Source organism: Rhineura floridana, chromosome 1 (genome assembly GCF_030035675.1).
Source record: "Rhineura floridana isolate rRhiFlo1 chromosome 1, rRhiFlo1.hap2, whole genome shotgun sequence".
Classification (NCBI taxonomy): Eukaryota; Metazoa; Chordata; class Lepidosauria; order Squamata; family Rhineuridae; genus Rhineura; species Rhineura floridana.
The window spans coordinates 183,835,967-183,848,685 of NC_084480.1; the positions used below are offsets into that span (position 1 = coordinate 183,835,967).

Consider the following 12,719-nt stretch of genomic DNA (forward strand, 5'->3'; position numbering starts at 1 on the left):
CATTCTCAGACATTTGCATCTCCTTCCCAGAAATTCCCTCAGGTCCGGGGACCCTGCCTTTACAACCATGCCAGTCCTAGAAGCAGGAGGCATAACATTCCCAGTAGAGTCTATGCCTCAGAAACAAAGCATGGCCTCAGACACACCTTTACTTGTAGGTGTATTGCACCCCCCAGTTGGCTCCAGATCAGTGCTAGAGAAACATTTGAGGATATCATCTCCCTCCTGGTGGAATTACTCTTGTCTCCAGCTTCTACGGTACACTGACCAAAGTGCTTGCTTCAGACTGCCAGTTTGTACTCCCATCTTCTTGTCTGCCAACCCGTCATCCATCCCTAATTGGCACTGTGTGTAAACCGCTCCACCCCAGGCAGTGACTTCTATTTCAGTGAAAGACTATTTTGATATCTACCCCACCCCAATTCAGAAACTAATATACTTGTGAAATAAGGATTTATTTATTACAGCTGTGACTTTATCAACATTCTCTGACTTTAGACTGGTGAACATATTGTTATGAAACGACCCATGAGGATGTGACTCTTTGTCAAGGGTGGCATTTAATCTTCAAAGAATAACTCCAGACGTGTTGTCCGTGCCGTTACTTCATTCTTGTCAACTGCATCCTTCAGCCAAGTCTGGTAGAGAAAACCCTTTGTACAGCAATGTTCAAAACTCTGAAATGATGTATCAGATATTTAGTTGACCTTAAATAAATTTGAAAATATAATACACATTATTCGAGTGTTCGCTGCGGGAATTTTCCATTCCAATAGCTAAAAACTATTAAAAATGATAATTTCTAGAAAATAACCAGATAGGTTTGGATATTGTCTTGTTCTGCTGTACCTTTTTCTATTTAAAACACTATTGTTTTCAAGGATCAGTTCTTTGTGTGCAGCAATTCGGTTTTCAATGTTCAGGAAAAGAGAAACCAAAGTGTATGCCACCTCCTGCTTTTGATGAGTGGGGAAAGGTAGCTAATGTGCTCCTTCTCCCATCTGAATATATGATAAAATTTAGCATATAGCTTTCTCCCAATTAAATTCTCATTAATGTACATTACGATAGTATAATACCCCTGGATTTGCTTGATAGTAAGACATAGGATATGTAGTCCATATTAATCTGCTTAACTGTTATTGTATTAAGATAATTAAGTCTTTGACTTTTCTCTTTCATTTAATCTTTGATATGGATTCTATGAAGGAGACTTTAATTCTCAGGGCAAGTAATACATCTAAGCAGCTCATAAATAGGAAGTGGAAACAAATGGGATCCTTACCGAACAGCTTTTTGGCCAGGCCACCAATTTGGACAGTTTCCCTTTTGTTTCTAACTGTTCTCACTTTAAATAGCAACATCATTTCCTAACAACTCATCAAGTGAGATATTGTTTCCGATGTACAGAGCCAACTGACATAGGCTGTGTATCTTTGTAGTGATTTGGGCTTAAGTCAGCAAATGCTTCAGCCTGGGAGCTTTGACCCATACCTGGCTTTCTTCCATCTTCCGATATGATTTCACGGCAAGGGTTATGACTAAAAGAGGAAAACAAATAGTTCTAACCTTGAAATGCCATCCTGGTTCAGTGTGTTGAACACATGCATTTGGTTTTTTTTCTCTCTGCTAGGGTGATTTTACACATCCACACACACAGGAGGTAACACATAACTATTGGGTAAATACAATTATTAGTAAAATAATTTTTGATTATTCTTCCCCTGCAGCCCCCACCCCTGCATCACCCCTAAATCTGTTCTGGAGGGTTGGTGGACTCTTCAGAGTAGATCTAAGGAGCCACATAGGGCTACACAGGGGATAGGAAGTTGCTGAAAATTGTTTCCCTCCTCTTTCCACCGATGGAAGCCTTATTATCAGCTGACCAATACCACTGAATACAGCCCAGGAATTTAAATACATTTTTCTTGTTGTAGGCTCACAAAGTTTTTTGCTTTAAGTTTTGTGGTACAAACAGTGTTTTTCCCCACTCCTTCAGCTAAACCTCCCCTAGGAGAACACTCACTCACTCACTCACTCTCGATAGGGGCTTTGGGACACCTATAATGGTACAGTCAGTTCACATCCGTTTAAATGTCCTGTGCTTCACCTGTTCTGAGGGACTTAACTGCTTGAGAATGAGAATGTGTGGCAGTTGTTTTCTCTAACTTTGCCAGTGAATAGTTTGGGGGCATCTGAGGATGTAATGTTGTTAATGCTAAGCATTAAGTGTTAGAGAGCCCACCATCTCCCTAGGCAATTTGTTCCATTGTCGTACTGCTCTAACAGTTATGATGTTTTTGCTGATGTTCAGCCAAAATCTGACTTACTGTAATGTGAGCCATTAATTTGGTGCCTTGCACTCTAGGATGATCGAAAAGAGATCCTGGCCCTCCTTGATGTGACAACCTTTCAAGGACTTGAAGAGTGCTATCATATCTCCCCCTCACTTTTCTCTTCTTAAAGCTAAACATGCCCAGTTCTTTCCGTCTCTCCTTAGGCTTTGTTTCCAGTCCCCTGGTCATCCTTGTTGCCCTCCTCTGAACCTGTTCCAGTTTGTCTGCATCCTTCAAGTGCGGTGTCCAGAACTGAATGCAGTACTCAAGATGAGGCCTTAGCAATGCCAAGTAGAGTGAATTAGTTCTTCACATGATTTGAAAACTATACTTCTGTTAATGCAGCGTAAAATATCATTTGCCTTTTTTGCAGCCACATTTGATAAGCATTCCCTCCTCATCCAAGTCATTAATAAAAATGTTGAAGTGCACTGGGGCCAGGAATGAGCCCTGCGGTACCCCACTCATTACCTCCCCTCAGTTTGAGAAAGAACCATTGCTAAGCACTCTTGAGTACGATTCTGTGGCCAGCTGTGGATCCACCTGATAGTTGTTCCATACAGCTCACATTATTAGAATATCATGGGGAACTTTGTCAAAAGCTTTGCTGAAGTCAAGATATATTATGACCACAGCATTCCAACAGTCTACCAGGGAGATTACCTGATCAAATAACTTCTATTTGCTGTATTATTTATTTATTTGATTTATATCCTGCCCTTCCTCTCAGTAGGAGCACAGGGCGGCAAACAAAAGCACTAAAAACACTCTAAAACATCATAAAAACAGACTTTAAAATATATTAAAACAAAACATCTTTAAAAACAATTTTAGAAAAGGTTTAAAAACATATTAAAAAGCAATTCTAACAGAGACTCAGACTGGGATTAAGGTCTCTACTTAAAAGGGTTGTTGAAAGAGGAAGGTCTTCAGTAACAGAGATGGCACCTGTCTAATATTTAAGGGGGAGGGAATTCCAAAGGGTAGGTGCCACTACACTAAAGGTCCATTTCCTATGTTGTGCAGAATGGACCTTCTGATAAGATGGCAGAATGCAATGATCGACTGGGTATATAACGGATAAGACAAACTTTCAGATATCCTGGTCCCAAGGTGTATAGGGCTTTGTACACCAAAACTAGAACCTTGAACTTAGCCCAGTAGCTAATAGGTAGTCAGTGCACTTCTTTCAGCAGCTGGATGACATGTTGGCAATACCCTGCCCTAGTGAGCAGTCTCACTACCACATTTTGCACCACCTGCCGCTTCCGGACCAACCCTAAGTGTAGCCCCACATAGAGTGTGTTACAGTAATCCAGTGTGGATGTTACCAGTGCATGGACAATAGTGGTCAGGCTATCCCAGTCCAGAAACGGACACAGCTGCCTTACCAGCTGAACTGTTAAAAGGCACTCCTAACCAGTGAGGTCACCTGGGTCTCTAGTGACAAAGATGGATCCAGGAGCACCCCCAGACTACAGACCTGCTCTTTCAGAGGGAGTATGACTCCATCCAAAGCAGGCAACTGACCAATTATCCAAACTTGGGAACCACCAACCCACAGTGTCTCCATCTTGCTAGGATGCAGTCAGTTTATTGGCCCTCATCCAGCCCACCACCAAGTCCAGGCAGTGGTCCAGATGTTACAGAGAAATAGAGCTGGGTGTCGTCAGCATACTGCTGACACCTTGCCCCAAATCTCCTGATGACTGCTCCCAAGGGCTTCATATAGATGTTAAACAGCACTGGGGACAAGATGGTACCTTGTGGCACCCCACAGCACAACTGCCAAGGGGCCGAAAGGACAGTCAACCAATGGAATATATTAGTGGAGGGGTGGAAAGGATACATAGGTGATGGCTAGCCTTGCTTTCATGCCAAGGATGTGGTACTGAGCCCTTGTTTATATCAGAATGATGTAGATGGAAAGTAGTGTGCACTAAGTCAGTGACCACCAATAAAAGTTATGCCTTTATTCCTGTCTCTGCTTGAACCATTTTAACTACAGTTTCTTTACCAATTTGCTTATACTTGCAGAAACATGATTCCTATCATGTGAAGCAAGGATATATACATGCCTTGGGTTTTACATATGAGTGTTAATAGTTTCCAATGTTCTGTAGTACTTACATGCATGCTATTTTTACTTTTCATAAAACATTTACCTCACTGGAGCCTTGGCCCTTAAATGTGCTGGGGGATTTTTGTCTTACTAGACTAATTGCCATCAATCATAGCTTTTTAAATTTGCTAGTAACGTTCTCCAATATCATTTGTTTTGCAGACTATGCTAACTGCAATATCAATGAGTGCAATAGCAACAAATGGTGTTGTTCCAGGTAATTCAAATTTTATTTCTGTCTTAAAGTATGCTTAGTGCACTTTGTTAAATTATAATGGAATACAAATGAAATGCCTATCACTATGATGAGGTGGGAATGTGGGGAGTAGGCAGCAAGGCATCTTCTGGTGTTCTGTCCATAGACACATATTTCTTTACTCCATGTCAGTGTGGGAGGCACCAAGAAAAGGCTGTGTTCTTATTTCATAATGATGCTTGGTCTGGGCTATCTCTTCATGCCAGCTTTGTTGAGGGAAGCTGATTGTGATGGAACAGGACAGGCCATGCAACAAGAGAATATCACCTTCTGTTAAGTCTTGCAATGATGCCTGTGCCTGTTTGGTTGGGTGGGTGTTGGGGTGTGTAAAAATGCCTCCCCTTTACTGTTTTATAGCAGTATTACAGCTAACTGAGCCCAGCTGTACCTCCTCCCCACTTTTCATGTAGAGTAGAGAACCAATGTACACAAGCAACTTGGTGTTCCTCATGTACCACAGAGGTGGCTATATTCTGTTGTGGGCAATCTTCTGAAGGCCACATGCCAGTGGGAGGTGGGGTTAGAGGCAAACGTGAGGTGGAGCAACAAATGTAAATTAACCTTGACCATGAGCTGTAGCCAAGCTTTGCTGTTCTGAGTAGACATGAGTTCCACAGTGTTCTCAGGACAATGCACTGGCCATCACTGTAAGAAATTTAGCACTGGCATTTTTCCCTTTCATACCAGCCAAACTGCATACAAATTTATGCTGACAGGAAATATTAGAAATGCAATTGTGTTTGCAGGTATCAAAAATTAATGGCACTTACTTTCACATATCTGTGGGTAGGTTTATCTGAGACTGTAATACAAGCAATTTCAGTTAAAACACTGATGAATTCTAAACATGCAGCATAATGCTATGCATGCCTATTCAGAAGTAAGTCCTGGGGTGTTAAATGGACTTTACTCCCATGAAAGTGTAATTATAATCTAATATTGTATTACATTTTGCTTATTTCTGTAATATTCTGTTCTATTCAGTGATTTATTTATTATTTCAATTTGTATGCTGCTTTTCCACATAAATATCCCTAAAGTGACTCGCAATGCAACAACAAAATACCTTGTCAATATGTCACTACAACTGATAAGGTAATACTTTCCTTGGGAATAAGCTCCACTTACAACCTCCATCCATCCCAGCCAGCACGGCACTAAGGCTAATTATTGGCATTGTAGGAAAACTAATTTTGGCAAGAGGTTGAAGCTGATAGATTTAGTCATATCTCCTTGCATTACCTTTTCTTTCAATCATATCATTCAGAAGTATAGCCCTAGGTTATGCTCCCAAAATTGAACTATGAGTAGATTTGTTAGATTTCATATTAATGGGGGAAAGCAGCACATGGATGGGTTGTTTTTGGATGTTTATGATTCTCTCTGGAAGCCATTGGAGCCATTTTTTTTTCAACAGCAAAATTCTAGCCTTTCCTTTTCTGTGTTCCTCATGTTTTCCTGATTTCCTGCCATTTCTCTTTTTATTGGCATTTCCTCCCATTATTCTGTTAATTATTTTTGGTTGTAGCTAGGGTAGGGATGGCTGGGAAAGTCTGGAGTTCTTGCAGGCTTATTGTGATCAGTGATTAATCTAGTTTTGTATTTTGTTTTCCTCATAACTTTGCTTATTAAACATATTTAAATATTTTTTTCAGATTCTACCATTTAGTCTTCAAAATGGCTTACAAGTGTTTTTTCAGTCTTAGAAGTGGCAAATTTCCACATTCTGATCTTCCAGCTTAGAACAAAGTGACAAATTCCCTCACTCTATTCCTGATGTCTCCTTTTGAGCATGCTAACAGGGCAAAAAGCAAGTCCTTGTCAAAGCAATCTTTCAGACTAATCTAGAAATGGAGTAGATGACAATTGTCTGTGCTCAGAAGGTCAGGGCTCTTCTGGTCATACAGTTCTTCCTACAGGAAGTTCGCTTAAGTGCAGTTAAAATCTTCACCGATGAAGGTTTGGTGGAATTGCTTCTCTGTCTCACTGATGGTAGTTTTGGCAATCTTGGTGTCACTGATGGGTGAGTGAGCAAGCTCCCCTAAGCACCTAACGCTAGTCAATCTGAGAACAGAAAAAATAACAGTACAGTAGGGCCCTGCTTGTTGGCGCCCCACTTGTCGACGTTCTGCTAATACGACGGTTCCAGCGGGGCGATAAGCTGTAGCATGGGGAGCTCCAGCTACCACCCTCCAGCTGACAGGGATCAGCTGTAGTGCGAGAGCTTCCCACGCTCCAGCTGACAGGGATCAGGTGCAGCGTGTGAGCTCCCCACGCTACAGCTGATTGCGCGCTACAGCTGATGAGCTGTAGCACGCAATCAGCTGTAGTGTGGGGAGCTCCAGCTGACAGACATCAGCTGGAGCTCCTGATTGCGCGCTACAGCTCATCAGCTGGAGCTTGCAATCAGCTGGAGCGCAGGGAGCTCTCGTGCTCCAGCTGGTTGCTGTCAGCTGGAGTGCGGCAGCTGGAGCTCCCCGCTCTACAGCTGATTGCGTGATCAGCTGTAAGGCAGGGAGCTCGCGTGCTACAGCTGAGTAGGGCCCCACTTTCCGGCAGTTTTCACTTTTTGGCAGAGGCCTGGAACGGAACCTGCCATATGAGCAGGGCCCTACTGTATACTGTGTCAGAGGCTCAGGAGTATGTGCAGGGCCATCCCAGGCATGCTGGGCCCCTACGGTCCCAGCTGCCCTGGGCCCCTCTGCTCCCTCTCCGCGGTCTGTGGAACTTAAGCATCTGCAGACTGCAAGGCAGGAGCTTCCGTGCCACCTGCCATCCCCCCGCTATCCCCACACTTCACCTACCTTTCGGTTGTTTTTTGTGGCGTGCGCAGGTTTGCCATCAATCAAGATGGCGGCCGAGGTTTCTCTAAGGGGCTGAAGCCTCTGCTGCCATCTTTGTTGATGGCAGCAATGCCCGCGTGTAGCACGCATTCGTGCCATCAGCCAAGATGGCGGCAGAGGCTTCAGCCCCTTAAGGAAACCTCGGCCGCCATCTTGATTGATGGCAAATCTGTGCTCCACAAAAAACAACGGAAAAGTAGGTAAAGTGGGAGGATGGCGGTCTGCAGATGCTTCCTCTGATCACGGAAGGAGAGCGGAGGGCCCCCCATAGCTCCAGGGGCCCTTGGGCCAGTGCCCGACCTGGCCGCCCCTTAGAACTGGCCCTGAGTATGTGGCTTCCAGCCATACAGTTCTTCCTGCAGGTACCTGGCTTGAAAAAAGTATTTGTAACAATGGGATTCTATAACTTTTCCGCACTGACCATCTCAGTTCTACCCATACTTAACTGCAAATAGACTGATTCACTTGATTCAGATTGTACTTACATCCAAGTAAATAGAACTATATTTTGTTGCCTTTCCTACAACTGAAAATACCTAAAGCATTACCACGAGATACTTTTCTGTGGGTACCTATGCATAGTAATTTTGTGTTTTCTGTCATAATGAATTAGACTGAATCACGTAAATCTTATAACACAAATCTCCCAGATCCTGAATTCCTTCTGTCCTTCAAACTCTCCTCCAGTGTTTCCTTCATTTTCTTTGTCTTATGAACATTGAAGATGCAGTATAGTCTTGCCAATCTCCCCCTTAGTGCTACTTGATAGCTACTATTTTATAATCTAAGCCAGCCTTTCCCAACCAGTGTGCCTCCAGATGTTGTTGGACCACAACTCCCATCTTTCCTGACCATTGGCAATGCTGGCTGAGGCTGATGGGAGTTGTGGTCCAACAACATCTGGAGGCACACTGGTTGAAAAAGGCTGATCTAAGCAGTGTTAGCCAATTAGCCAGAGCAGAGCACAGCAGGAATGCTTTGCTGTTGGTGGATCATCTAGGCTTTTTGAAGTTGCTGCTTTCTGGGACAGTGTTTCAGGTATTGCTTGCTTCTAGATGCATGTGTGGAGGGATTCTCCTTCAGGCATGCAGGGAAATCTTTGGGGGGAAATATAGGAAAGGCCGTGCTTTTGATCACACAGAAAGATTGGTAGCAGTGCATACGCTCACACCTGCACTGGCCAGAACTAAGACCTATTTATTTATTTATTGCATTTGTATACCACCCCATAGCCAAAGCTCTCTGGGCAGTTTACAATTAAAAACATTAAAAACAAATATACAAATTTAAAAACACATTTTTAAAAAGCAATTTAAAAACACATGCTAAAATGCCTGGGAGGAGAAGAACGGTGCAGGGAAGGGTGCAGGGAAGCAAGTGGCCTGTTGCTGCAACTTAAGCTGAGGCAGCTGATGCACCACAGGCAGCTCCTGCAGTTCCATGGGGACTTGGAGGCCAAAAGGAGGGGAAATGACCTCTTTGCCCTGGACCATTTTTCCCTGTTCTGTGAAGACTTTTAATTGGCCCCCACATGTTATATTTTAATATAGAAAGACACACATTCTGTGATTGTTAAACAATTACTTGAGTTCTGTAAAAACAGTCCCTCTTTATCTTCCATCCCTTCATTTTGATCTGTCTTGAAATAATAGAATTGTGCTCTTGTGCTAGCAGATGGATGTATTTTAATGTTGTGCAACACAACAGTTGTGCTAGCAGAAATTTATTGTGCAATAGATTGCATAATCTGTTGTGCAACAAATTTACCAGCGACCTGCTAATGCATTCTCTTGCACAACAACATTCCACCAGCGTGAAACATTTCACCACTGGAACAAGTATATTGTTAAATGACTTTAACAGCGCTATATTGGATACATCCCTAGGAGCTTTTTTCCCAATCTGAAGTTCAAATCTCCTAATGTATAAAGTTGCCATATTGCTTATTTGGCTGCTGTTTACCCATATTCTAGCCATGCTACACGATGCTCATTTGCACCATTAGCTGGCCCAGATTCCCAACTTTTGTTTTTGTTTTTTAAAAAAGGCTCTTTAGAAATGGAGATATAAGTCCAAATATCCACGTTCTATTCTGCTCAGATAGTCTTGTGAGAAATGATTGTGCTACCACCTTTCAGAGTTGTTAGCAAATGAATGAAGTCATAGCTATGATTGATGTTTAGGGGGACAGTGCAAGCTGTGGAGATAAAAAATTGTAGAATGTCTCACCATTTGTCTGGGGATGGGCCTTCCTGGTTCATTTTGGGGTTTGCGAGGGAGGGGGTGTTTCACTAGTGCAGAAGCTTATAGAAAATAAACTGAGAAATCCAGAATTTTAGTATAGTTGTGGTTGGGCAGTAGTGTATTCATTCCAAACAAAATGCAGCAACAAAGTCAGGAGTGCATGCTTTTTCTAACTCTCATTGTATTTCATTCAGACACAAACACACAATTACGGAGTATATAAACATTAAAAAATTATCCTGCTAGTACAAACCAAGTCCAAGTCCACCATTATTATAGCCACATTGGGGGTGACAAAATGACAGAGAAAACCTGGGTTACATCAGCCCTACAAAGTAGCCCAGTGTTGTTATACTCCTATTGCTGAGAGGGGGCACTGTATGACAATCCTGTGGTATTATCCAGTCTTCTGCAGTGTTTCTTTTTTAAGGAAAGTACAGTTGAGGGGTTCTGAAACTGTTTATAGCAGGGTGTAATTAATTGTTTTGCCACCATTTGGGGGGAAAAGGAAAAGAGAAATTCCTGTTGGATGGAATTTGATTTTTAAAAAACACCCTTAAGGGAGACTGTTAATTGCTCTTCCCCCAATTGTACTTCAACTTTGCAACTGCCCCCTCTTGCATTTCCCTAAAAATAATATCTGAAACAACCATGTGTAGTTTGAGTGTCAGAGTTATTTCAATAGTGTTTTAAAATGTAACAGAAGACATTACCATCATTATATCACCCATCTAGTCACTTTCTGCCAATGGCTAGTTTGGTTTTCCAGCCCAAATCCAATGCTCATTCGCATGCAGAAGCCTCCTGCTCCGTTGTCCTGCATGCAATTATGTACACACTGTACTCTTGGCCCAGCAAACTATCACATGACCATACCGTCAACCCTTAAATTCTTGCTTTTTCCTGTCTCCATGGTGATAATCTACTTATTTTTTATCACAGATAGCTAGGGGTGCAGCAAGTTAAATAGTCGAAACTGCATAGAGTCTGAAGTCTGTGTCTGACCTTTGTTTGGCACAGACTGTATTCTTAAGGGCCACATGATCCTTTTGAATGGTCAGCCGTCGTTTTGCACTTGCCTGATATCCTAAAGCAGTTCATGTCACTGTATCGGTTTTGCAGGAAAGGACCTTTAAATGTAGAACCTCATCTTTTTTGTAAGGGTCTTCATTTGGTGTTAGACCACAGAAGCCTAGCTTTTTCTATGCTGCATGTTCTGCAAGGAGGGCAGGGACAGGCCCCTCTTGCGAGTCTCCAGATTAGTCCACCTTTTCAGGTGCCTAAGGTAAGCCTATAGTTGGCAGACCCACACGTTCCACCTCCCTCTTCCTAATCCCAAATTGCACTTTCCTACATTATTTTCCTAATTCCCAACCCTAAACTGGAAAGTACCAGGAAAAATAATAATTAATGATCTGAAAGAGCTAGAGTTTGCAAAACATTTAGTAATTAACTGTACAATTCTGTGCATGTCTAAGCAGTCTAAGGCTGCAGTCCTATACCCACTCAGCTGGGCATAAGCCTTATGGACATCAGTGAGTCTTACTTCAGTGTAGACATGCATAGTAGACACCTGAAAGTGTTATGGTGAAAAAAAAGAAAGACAATAGAAACTACATATTTCATAAGTGCAGGGTCCCTTTATGTTAATCACAGCCATGCCCCCACCCCATTTTTTGCTAGGTTGAGAATGAGATTCTCAATAATGCCTAGGAACTAATAAGTATCAAAGAGGAGAGTGTTAGCTAATGAGAAGAGTCTTCTCAGCGTTTGGCTCGCCTCCTTTCACTCTGATTGGCTCCAATCCGCAGTAAAGAACAAGGAAGCTTCTTAAAGCTTCTTCTCAGTGGCTGACACACTCCCTTTTCATGCTGATTGGCTTGTAGGATGCTGGAGACATAGGGACCCTGCTCCCAAAAAGGTAAAGGGTCTAAGACCCCCCAAGACCCTGCACAATGGAATGAGGAATTCCCATACATAAGAAAAGGAATGACATGTTATTAAAAAGGGGTGGGGAACCTTTTTCAGCCTGAGGACTGCATTTGCTTTTGGGAAAACTTCTGAGGGCCATATGCCAGTGGTGGGCAGGGGTGGAGCAACAAATAGTAGAATGTTGCAGAAGGCACATTTACGGTCAACCATTAACTGTACTTTATTGGGGTTGTGTGTCGTCTCCTCACTAGCACATGGAGGAAAGAAACTGTGATCCCTGGCATAGTGTTAGGTCTGAACCAGGGATTGTGGTTTGTTTCACTTGACTCCTACAAACAATCATCAGTAAGCCAAGAACAAACCTTGGTGAATGCAGCCATTGTATAAATCTATGGAAAGCAAGATCCAGAAGCTTTGGGTGAGTCAAGAATGTTGCTGACCCAAGGGAAGATAGGCATTATCATGCTACACCTATTCTGAGTGCTAGTTTTGAACTATAATTAAATGGTCTGAGTTCTGAAGATCTGAAGGAGTGCCTTCTCCTATGTCAGGGATGAGGAACCTGTTTCTGTCTGAGGTCTGGATTCCCTTGTGAGAAGCCTTCTGGGGGCTGTATGCAAGTGGGGCCAGGGGCAAACGTGGCTGAAGCAATGGAAGTAACTGTTACCTTTATGCAGTAGGTTTCATTGCACCCATGCAAAAATCAGACACTACCTGAGCATGCACACGCACTCTCCTCCAGCCTTCATTCAGCAAGCAATACTTATGACAGTCCCAACCAGGAGCAGGATTGGTAAAGGATGTCGCCTGGGGATAGTCTGGAGGGATGCATTTGGCCAACAGGCCTAAGGTTTCCTATCCCTGTTGCATGATCCCCTGTTGAGCTCAGGCAGTTTTCACAAGAAACAGAACCTTTTATTTAGTCAACCTACAATGCCCTTGCTCAGAATGGTCATCTGTCCTCCTCCTTGGCAGCTTTTCAAATG

At 42.8% G+C, this 12,719-nt stretch overlaps 1 protein-coding gene across 9 annotated transcripts in view; it reads left to right on the forward strand.

Annotated features, from left to right (window-relative positions):
* The window catches only part of SLC12A7 (solute carrier family 12 member 7), a 180,964-nt gene that overhangs the window by 79,563 nt on the left and 88,682 nt on the right, over positions 1–12,719 (forward strand). For 8 of the 9 annotated variants that reach the window (XM_061588706.1, XM_061588716.1, XM_061588744.1 and 5 more), the window contains one exon: positions 4,621–4,675. In XM_061588706.1, coding sequence (XP_061444690.1) covers positions 4,621–4,675 — 55 coding nt within the window. Of the gene's footprint in view, positions 1–2,553; positions 2,628–4,620; positions 4,676–12,719 lie in introns of those variants that run through there. The other variant, XM_061588779.1, reaches the window with a different exon arrangement.